This window comes from Solanum stenotomum, unplaced genomic scaffold (genome assembly GCF_019186545.1).
Source record: "Solanum stenotomum isolate F172 unplaced genomic scaffold, ASM1918654v1 scaffold31298, whole genome shotgun sequence".
Classification (NCBI taxonomy): Eukaryota; Viridiplantae; Streptophyta; class Magnoliopsida; order Solanales; family Solanaceae; genus Solanum; species Solanum stenotomum.
Window position 1 is genome coordinate 3098 of NW_026031383.1, and position 10574 is coordinate 13671.

The 10574-nt window shown below is 31.8% G+C and overlaps 1 protein-coding gene across 1 annotated transcript; it reads left to right on the forward strand.

The window, feature by feature from the left end:
• Positions 1-1449: 1449 nt before the first annotated feature.
• On the forward strand, positions 1450-6041 carry LOC125851980 (uncharacterized). The gene is made up of 8 exons (XM_049531712.1): positions 1450-1668; positions 2795-3001; positions 3109-3204; positions 3303-3423; positions 3569-3842; positions 5383-5440; positions 5504-5656; positions 5774-6041. Exons 1-8 carry the CDS (start codon positions 1465-1467, stop codon positions 5957-5959), a joined length of 1299 nt encoding a protein of 432 aa, XP_049387669.1. The 5' UTR covers positions 1450-1464; the 3' UTR covers positions 5960-6041.
• The last annotated feature ends 4533 nt before the right edge of the window (positions 6042-10574 follow it).

Genomic DNA, 10574 nt, shown 5'->3' on the forward strand with positions numbered 1-10574 from the left:
TATTCATTTTTATTACTATTATTATTATTGATTTGACGTAAACAATTAATGCAGATACATATTTACAAGAAAGATACCGATCTATATCAAATTCTCTTTTTTTGTGCTTTCTTTTGAGGTAAATTTAAAGAAACAAAATCTACGTCAATCTCTTTAAGCATTACTTTTTAACAAATTTACCTACATATATATGACGCAAAAATGAACTCAAATTACTGATCAAGAAGTTTATCTTGACTGATCATAGATGCACTTCTAATTATTGTTATTCCAAAGCTAGTTTGACTTATATCATCACTTCAGATCTTTGAGGGGATAGATGATGATAATCAAACGTAATAAATATTGCACGTGTAAGCTAAATTTGATTAGACTCTTAACTTTCATGTGTCAACTTCATATATGTCTAAATGGCAAACCCGTATTTTGACTCATCAAATAACTACAAAATTAAAGTTTTAAGAATTACAAAACTCTAAAAACCTTCTTTTTTTTTTCAAACTTTAAATTCAATATTTCAAGTTTGAAGCTAGAAAGAGCAACTTTCACATATATCAAACATAAAAATCATATTTGTATGTCATAACTATAGTTTGTATAATTGCGCTCCATAACAAATTTTATGTTTGCTATGGAGCTTTTGATTTGTATAATTCGCTACAAACATCCAATTTTATACAAATTGTTCAACTTTGTATTAAATTCATTTATATATTGTAATTTGTATAATAAGATCTGTGTTTGTATAATTATAAGTATATAGGACGAAAATATATGTATTTCTATTTGTATATACACTTTTCTCTCGTTTTATACAAACACAAACGCATTTTATACATTTTATACTGAAATGTATAAAATGACTAATTGTATACTGAATCAGATGATAAAAAGGGGATGTTTGTTGCGAATTACAATTAAAATAAATTATGGCTTCCGAAAGGTTACTAGGCCGGCCATTAGGTCCAAAGTTGTATACCACTGCTATGATGCCGATAGATTCACTACTTCAGCGCCGTTTCGGACATTGCAGGCTGAGCATATAACATTTAATTTGAATTAATAGTTTGCTATTTCATACAATTTTCCCTAGAAATAATGAACCTATTCAACAATCACACAAATTTTGAAATAATCTCCAAATATTATTTCATACTAATTTTTCCAAGTTTTTTTTTATATCAAAATCAGAGGAAAAACAACATTGAACACCCGGAAAATAAGCAGCTTGAGCCTAAATAAAACAAAGAAAAAAATAATTTCAAAAAATTGACTTTCATTTCTCTTTTTCTCTCTTTTGGAAACAAAAGAGAAAAAAAAATTCAAAGCTTGTCCATGGGGATTTTTCTACAACCTATAGAGGTTCAAGAGTTTGCCAAAAATTATATTTTACTAATTTTTTGAGTTTTTTTTTTAATAAGAAAAGAACATTATTTTTCATTAATCTGGTTTTTGGAAATTTGAATGTTCTTTATAATTTTCATCCTCCTCCTCAATTGTTTGAATTTTCTTTATTATTCAGCAAAATCTTGGTTTTTATTTGTCAAAACCAAGAAAGCTGAATTTTTTTTAATTAGAAATTGTTATTTTTATTGGTTGCAAATGCAATCTGGGGAATGTTCTGTTGTGGCTCCTCATTCCCCACCCTGGAAGTTCTCTACATTTGAGGTATTTTTTTTTTTTTATCATTTTTGAAATTTTATATTGCGGGAATCTTAGTAGCTCAGTTGTTTGGTTATCTGGATTTTTTACCTTATTTGTTCATAAATATTCTATTATCCGCCTTGTAATCCCCTTCCTCATTTCTCCTTTAAAAGGAAAAATGACCTTTGTATGTGGTTATAATATTGAAGAATGTGCTATTTTTTCTGCATTTGTTATGTGAAAAAGAAACTATTTGAATTTGTGTTTTCATTATTTCAATATGTTGCATGCTAAGAAACAAAGGTTGAGTGGACATAGTTATCCGATACTTATATTGGTGGAGGGAAGGAAATACTTTGTGAAATTAGTCGAGTTGTGCGTAAGCTGGTCCAAGACCATATCTAGGAATTTTAGTGTGCATTGATAAAAAATATTGAATTATCTAAATATCTCATTTAAAAGCTTAAATTGTTAGATAGAGCATATTGTGTATTTTTTAGGCCAAAGCTTGTGTATTTTTTTTGACAATGGGTGACGATTAGGCTAGCTTATAACCTCGGCCTCTATCTGCTATGTTATCATGTTGAATTGTATTGCCACCTCTAAGACGTAAGTTGTGCTAGAGAGAGCATATACTCTTAGTTATTTAATTATGTGTGGACTTGGAAAACTCCGCGCGATCATGATGTAGCGCAACTTCAATAAGAATAGTTTGTTAAGAACGGAATGTTGGGAATTGTGTGATCACCTTATCTAAAAGCTTAAAATGTAAGATAGAGAACACTATTGAATATTTAATTATATCATCCATGTGTCCTTTTACGTGCGGGCTTGACTCTTTTTCTTAGGCTAATCACATTGATTTTTTTTGTTGTCGATGATGGGTGACTATGAGGCTATCTTGTACCCAAGACGAGATCTGCTTTGTTATCATGTTGAATTGTGTGATCAGTGATCACCTCGTCTAAAAGTTTTAAGTTTTGAGAAATATCTTTTACCTCGAAACTGAAGTTGTTCATCCTTGTATTTGGATATATCGATGATCTTCCTGTCGTAGAGTAAATTAAAGGGATTGAAACACTCAAAAAGAAGTTGCATTTTTCGGCATTTGATAGTACATCACGGAGAGTAACGACTTTTGTATTGACAGGAAGATGAAATGCATGAAACTGAAAAAACATCCTCCATAGTAGTCTCGAAAAGTTTTAATGCAAGTGCAACCAAAGGCTCCAGAGTTCACAATTCGTGTGGGGTGGCAGGCAACTTCATTATAATGACAGCGCTCAGGAGCAAGATCCTCACCTTGAGAGATTTGCTTGACTTATCGCCGTGTTTTGGCTCTGCATCCCTAAATGAGGTATTGTTCTGTCACTTTTGATGCAATTCGCAGTTTTCTTGTAGTGTTCAGATAAGAAAAATGACAAGTCTTTTAAACTCCTCTTATATATGAGTAATTTTCGACAGCTGCTGATATTAACACTGAAGGATCTGCATAAAATGTATCCTTCCGTCAACACGAATGTTCCATTGTCAAGTATTGATGGAGCAGGAATGGATCAGGTTACCTATTTACTCACTGAATTGTGTACTTTACACTTAAAACAGTTTTCGTATAGCAGATCGTATCTTTGATCACAAAATTGTCATGTTTATATTAGGCACTACAATGCTTTTGTGATACTTTGAAATCAATCGGGACAATATGGACGGGTGATGATGAATTCATAATGAAATTGGACGAGGAGTACAGTAATCTCCACAACGATCTAAGACGTTATGGTACGTCTTAATGTTATGTAGACGTTGTTTATTTACCTCTTTGCTCTGAGTAAATTGTGTTATTGTTTCATTTGATAGCTAGGTTGAGTTGGTAGATATGACGTGTTTTATTTACTTAATTATATCTTCAACGATTACTCTTCAGGATTGGTATTGCTTGACGAGATGATCAAACTAGCCACTGAAAGGGTGTTTGATATGATGGACGAGGATGACCAGACGAGAGATGAAAGTCCTTCATCCGATGCATTTGGGAGGGCTCTTCCGGAGTCTCATTCGGACAACGAGTCTTCCCTCTCAAGCCCTCCACCTACCCCAACTTCAGTCCTCTCCTCAGCAATTAGTGCTTCACTGAAGAGTGAACTCAAGGCNAAGACTATCGCTCAGATAAAAAATCTGCCGTTGTGTTGTCAAGCCCTGTGAAACCCAAAAATAAAAGTCAAGAAACTTTCAAGTGCTGAACCCAAAAGGGAAAAATTCAAACTAACTCAAATAATACCCAAATTCAAACAACTCCTTAAATACCCTAATTCTAACATTAAAATTTTCAATTCACAATCAACAAACACAAATTACCAATCAAATAATCCCTAATTCAAACTAACAATCAAAAACCCTAAATCATTCACTTAATAACTAACAATCAATAAAACTAAGTATATTAGTACTCTAATTTTGAGATGCTTCAACTAAATAGAAACAAAAGTAATCTTTTATGTAGGTTCTAAAAATTCACCTTGAGTAAGAAGGCGGGGATGGTGGCGCGAACTGAGAAAGCTGAAATGGAGGCGGCGCCGATCGGGATGGAGACGGCGCGACCTCCTGCTGCTGGACACGACCTTCCTCTGCAGCTGCTCGCGATCTTCCTCTGCTGCGGTCGGGGATGGTGGCGTGGCGCCGGTCGGGGATGGGTGGGGATCGGCGCCGATGGGGGTGGGTCGGGGTTGGGTCAGGGGTGGGGAGTGAAAGTTGACTAAGGTTTTGAAAGTTAGACTTTAGGAATAAGACTTATATACAATGTGTGGTTGGTAAACAAGGATCGATTTTTTAGCAAGGTACAAAATGTATCGTCAAATATTCAATATGATTCCACAAGATCTAGTTTCGTTCAAGTAACGGATTCTAGCCAACTGAAAGGATCTTCTGATCAATCCAGAGATCATTTGGATTCCATTAGTAATGAGGATTCGGAATATCACACATTGATTAATCAAAGAGAGATTCAACAACGAAAAGAAAGATCGATTCTTTGGGATCCTTCCTTTCTTCAAACGGAACGAAAAGAGATAGAATCAGGCCGATTCCCGAAATGCCTTTCTGGATATTCCTCAATGTCCTGGCTATTCACGGAACGTGAGAAGCAGATGATTAATCATCTATTTCCGAAAGAAATCGAAGAATTAACTATATTTAGAAATATTTAATAAATACTGGCATCATGAAGTCGATATTATTTAAATAAAATATTAATTTATATATACCGACCTCTTCAGGGAGATCAGAAATTGTTGAAGAAACAACAAGATCTTTCTTTTGTCCCTTCCAGGCGATCGGAAAAGAAAGAAATGGTTAATATATTCAAGATAATTACGTATTTACAAAATACCGTCTCAATTCATCCTATTTCANTATTAATTAAACATATATATAATATTATTTAACAATCACGCAAATTTTGAAATAATCTCCAAATATTATTTCATACTATTTTTTCATTAGAGGAAAAACAACATTGAACACCCGGAAAATAAGCAGCTTGAACCTAAATAAAACAAAGAAAAAATAATTTCAAAAAATTGACTTTCATTTCTCTTTTTCTCTCTTTTGGAAACAAAAGAGAAAAATAAAATAATTGAAAGCTTGTCCATGGGGATTTTTCTACAACCTTTAGAGGGTCAAGAGTTTGCCAGAAATTTTATTTTACTAATTTTTTGAGTTCTTTTTTTTTTAAAAAAAAAGATCATTATTTTCCCCTGTTGGCGAATACCTTGACAAAGCTGAGAGTTACTTTAACAAGGTACAAATTACTAAAGTCCCTGAATTTAAATACTCTCATCTAACAAATAATTCTGTTGCGTAGATCAAAGTAGAAATTGACACATTGGAACGAACAAAAGACGAAGAGGCCAAGAAATTTATAAGCCATAACATTCATTTTGATTTCGGCATCCTCATTCGTATCAAAGAACTAATGATAGATGTTTCCTCAAACTGCATGGAACTTGCCATGAAGGTTAGTACAATGTAGCTAGCTAGTAATATGTCGTATGCAGTATAATTTCTAGTGAAAATAACCGATCCATGATGATCTAGTGAACCTTTTTTTATAGTTACTTGTATGTTGAATCAGGAGAGTAGAGAAGCAAAGACAAAGGAAAACAGAAGAGGTGGATCGAAAAATGGATCACGTAAACTGTTATGGAAGGCCTTCCAGTTCGCGTTCAGAGTCTATAGTTTCGCTGGTGGACAAGATGATCGCGCTGACAAGTTGACAAGGGAGTTAGCTCAAGAAATACAAAGAGATCCTAACCAATAGACATATTGTTATACTCAGAAGGCGGATGCATATGGAGCTTTCAAACAATGGGTATGACAATTGAACTCAATATTCTCGACATATGGAATTTAGATTTTTAAAAAGAAGTAATATATTTTTTAAACGCATAATTTTAGAAGTACAATGAGTTCAGTGCTTAAAATATCTCAAAGGGTGAACCTATCAAGTTTAAATCTTGAATCTGCTTCTTCTGGTTCTACCATTTCTTAATAGTAATGTCAATGATGTTGGCGATATGAAGTCATCATGTAGATGCATTTCGGAAAATTTTTGTAGCATGTTCGTAGAACTATATTGTCTATTCTTTTATAAAATAAAAGCATAAGAGAGACTTGTAACTTCAACATTTGCCTAATTTAGAGTTGTATAATGTCTCACCCTTCTTTCTTTATAGCTAGATGAAATGCATCTAAGGTACATCAATAAGTAGGTATGAGAGGATTAAAGTCGAATCCTCAAGGACAAATGATTGATTTACCTATGCAAAAATAGATAAAGCCGTTCGATGTATCATAATACTTATGAGTTACGTGTCAAAAAAAATCTCCCAAACTATATAATATAACTACTTATGTGTGAATGTTGCTCTAGACCTTACCTTATATTGCCCTACCACTTCTAGTGCAAAACTACAAATGGAGAAATATGGATATATTCCGGTGTAAATCTAATCGACAAGCTGTTACACGTTCATCTGAATTCAGTTACTTTAAATAAACTTTCAAATATAAGTAATATATTTCGAACCAACTAAATCTGAATAGGAAATTGTAAAATTCTAAATCTGAATTCATATAAAATTAAAATCTTAAATCTGTCTCCCTCTATAAATATATTAAATTATAACTTTTTGTAAGCCTAACTCTTATAAACATGGCATGCCACACCCTCACACTAAGACAAATTAACCCTTCATCTCATGTTCCTTTTCTATAAGAGAATGCATTGAACTTTGAAAAATATGTGGAAATTGAGATACTAATACAAGTTTTTTCCTTTCGAATGAGATAGATTCATATCTGAAAGAGGTTAACAATAAATGTTATTTTAAAATTAACTGTGTATCCCTTTCTAAGAGGTATTCTAGAAATATTTGCGATCTAGTAAATAACAAACTCGGCACGAAGTTTAAAAAACAAAGGAAGACTTTTAAAACTTGTGGTTCAAAATGAATTAATGATAGAAATTTGTGTGGTTGTAAATCATTTCATTATGTGTAAAATAAATATTTTATAGTTAAATTATTACTTAATATAAAAATGTGTCATTCTTTTTGGGGCAGACTAAAAAGGAAAGTAAGTCACATAAATTGGAACAGAGGGAGTTATATTTAATACCTAATAAAACTATCCCTCCCCCCTCCTCCTCAATATGGCTATATATAACATGTAAAAAAAATAAAAATTGACAAGAGTTTTCATGGATCAATTTAAACTAATATATCAACCCATTTTTAATAAGCTGAAATAGATTGAATTGAGCTAATAAATAGACGAATCAATGAGTAACCCAAATTTAAACGAATCATATTATCATGGGCTGATTTTACCACCTCTAAATTAATCACTCTCTCACCCCACCCCCACCCCAAAATCAAAACAACCCAAACCAAAAGAGAGGATGAAAGGAAATTAAAGTAGAAAGAACTTAGAAAGTTACTATTAGGGAGAAGACATAGACTACACACTCTAAAGACACAATAGTTATTTTATATTTGTCAAACACCTCCAGAAGTCACCTTACACATCGGATGGAATTTGAAATCAGGTAAAACACTCATTTCCCTAAAAATCCTTGACAAATACTCCATTACCATTACAAACAGAAGAGGGGAGATGTGATCTCCTTGCCTCAGTCCTCTCTTGCCCTCAAAGTAGTCATAGCTCTCTCCATTTACTCTGACATAGAAGTGGGTTGTAGNATAGATTGAATTGAGCTAATAAATAGACGAATCAATGAGTAACCCAAATTTAAACTAATCATATTATCATGGGCTGATTTTACCACCTCTAAATTAATCACTCTCTTACCCCACCCCCACCCCCACCCCAAAATCAAAACAACCCAAACCAAAAGAGAGGATGAAAGGAAATTAAAGTAGAAAGAACTTAGAAAGTTACTATTAGGGAGAAGACATAGACTACACACTCTAAAGACACAATAGTTATTTTATATTTGTCAAACACCTCCAGAAGTCACCTTACACATCGGATGGAATTTGAAATCAGGTAAAACACTCATTTCCCTAAAAATCCTTGACAAATACTCCATTACCATTACAAACAGAAGAGGGGAGATGTGATCTCCTTGCCTCAGTCCTCTCTTGCCCTCAAAGTAGTCATAGCTCTCTCCATTTACTCTGACATAGAAGTGGGTTGTAGTAATACATGTCATGACCAGCCTAGTAAACGATTCTGGAAAACCAACTCACCATATCATATGCTTTCCTCCACAAAAGTTGCTTGAGTATCATCGACCAAACTAGGGAGTATTGCCTTTATTCTCAAACATAGCACCTTAGATATATACTTGTAAATCACGTTGCAACAACAAATAGGTATTTTTTTTTCATCATAGTGATATGCAAAAAATTACAATTTATAGTACTTTTCATATAGTTTTTGAATAACTAGATTTTTTTATTTAAAATATCGAATTTATGTAATTTAATTTAACTTTAAAAATTAGTCAAATTAACTTTCGAAAAATGTAACATGACAAATAAAAGTGGACGGAGGGAGTAGTTAGGTAGGGACAATAAGTCTGTAGTGACGGAAATTTAGGGTGAATACTTATTAAATATTAATAAATAATTACTTATTTTAACGATACCTTTTTTTATCATTTATAGTAATACTATGATAAATCTTCATTAAATGTGAATTATGCATGCAATATAGATGTATTATAAGTGTTTTAAAATATATTATGTTTGTTTGGTAAGAAATTGGCACACTATATTATAAGTGTATTAAAATTTGTGCTAAATGTATTATCCATCAATAAATCTTGTATTATATGTGTTTTATAAATTGTCCTCTATAATATGTATTAAAATTGTATTATAAGTGTTCAAGTGAAAAAAATATGTTATTGTTATAAATGGTAAATATTTTCTTAATATAGCATATTTATGTAAGTTTCCCATATATTTTAGTCTATTTAGAAAAGAATGACCCTTTAATTTCAGCTTTCCACGTGATATTAGGACCACAAGATTAAAAGATATTTTAGTACATTTGACATAACTTTAGTTTAAGACCACTAGATTGAAAAGTCTTGTCTATTTTTTTAAACTTTGTATTAAGTCAAACTAGTTCATTCTTTTTTAAACAAAAAGTGCAATGTTAAACTCCAAGGGAAATTTGAATACAACCATGCATCAAGTATTTAAGTTCTTTATTCATGATCACTTGACATTGGAAGACATAGTACTCTTTATATACCATATTATCAATCGTGGTACACAGTAATATTTGACCTTAGCTCGAATTTTTTTTTTTATTGTTTGAAACTGGTATCATCATCATGATAACTAAATGTGTTTGGCTTTGACTTGAAATCTCTTTCTTGTTCAAGACCGACGTTATCATCATAATAACTAAAAGCATTTGGCCTTGGCTCAAATTTTTTTTCTTGTTAGAGATCTGCGTAATCATCATGATAACTAGGCTTATTTTTCATTACATCTCTCCAATATTCTCCAATATGGTCTTTTCTCGCATCAATGTACTTCCCAAGAATAAAAATAATATATATAGATTAACCTACCTCCATCATGGAAGCTTGCAACAACAATAACATGTTTGATGTAGCTCACAAGTGAGATTTGGGGAGGATAACGAGCGTATACATCGTTAATCTTATATTATAAAAATAGAGAGATTGTTTCCAATCATAAACTGTTGGCTCAAGTAAAGAATATCAAAAAACAAATATGTAAGACAAATATAATAGTATAAAACAATCATGTTGAAAACAATGCGAAACGATAAAAATATAGCAACAGTAAATAATATAATAACTTATAAAGCATGTACACTTACTTCCAATAGGGAGGCTTATAAGCAATTAATTATCTAAGAACACTTACAAAGGCAAGTGAAAAGATTAGGATGAGAGCAATATTGTTATATTAATGTTATTGATGTTTAATTTGCTTAATCGCGTTGATGCATAGAATAAGCTTTATAGATAGGTTGAGATACTATGATGATACTCTCTTCGTTTTAATTTATTTATTTGATTTTAAATTAATACAAAATTTAAAAAGTATAAAAACTTTTGAATGTTGTGATTTTAAACTAAACATACGTAGAAGATATGAAAAACATGTCATTTGAAAGGTTAGAATTAAAGAGTTGTCAAAAAAAATATAATTTTTTAAACAGATTAATAATGAAATTAAGACAAATAAATTGAAACTACAAAAATAATTATTATTATAATTATAATAACACCATATTGCAGGCAACACGCTATTGATGTCAAGATCAACATGAGTTACACACTCCGGTACGTAAGACCAAATAATTAAGGATTTTTGGTACATCCAATCATATGTCTATATCATCAATAAAAATAGTTTTTTTTT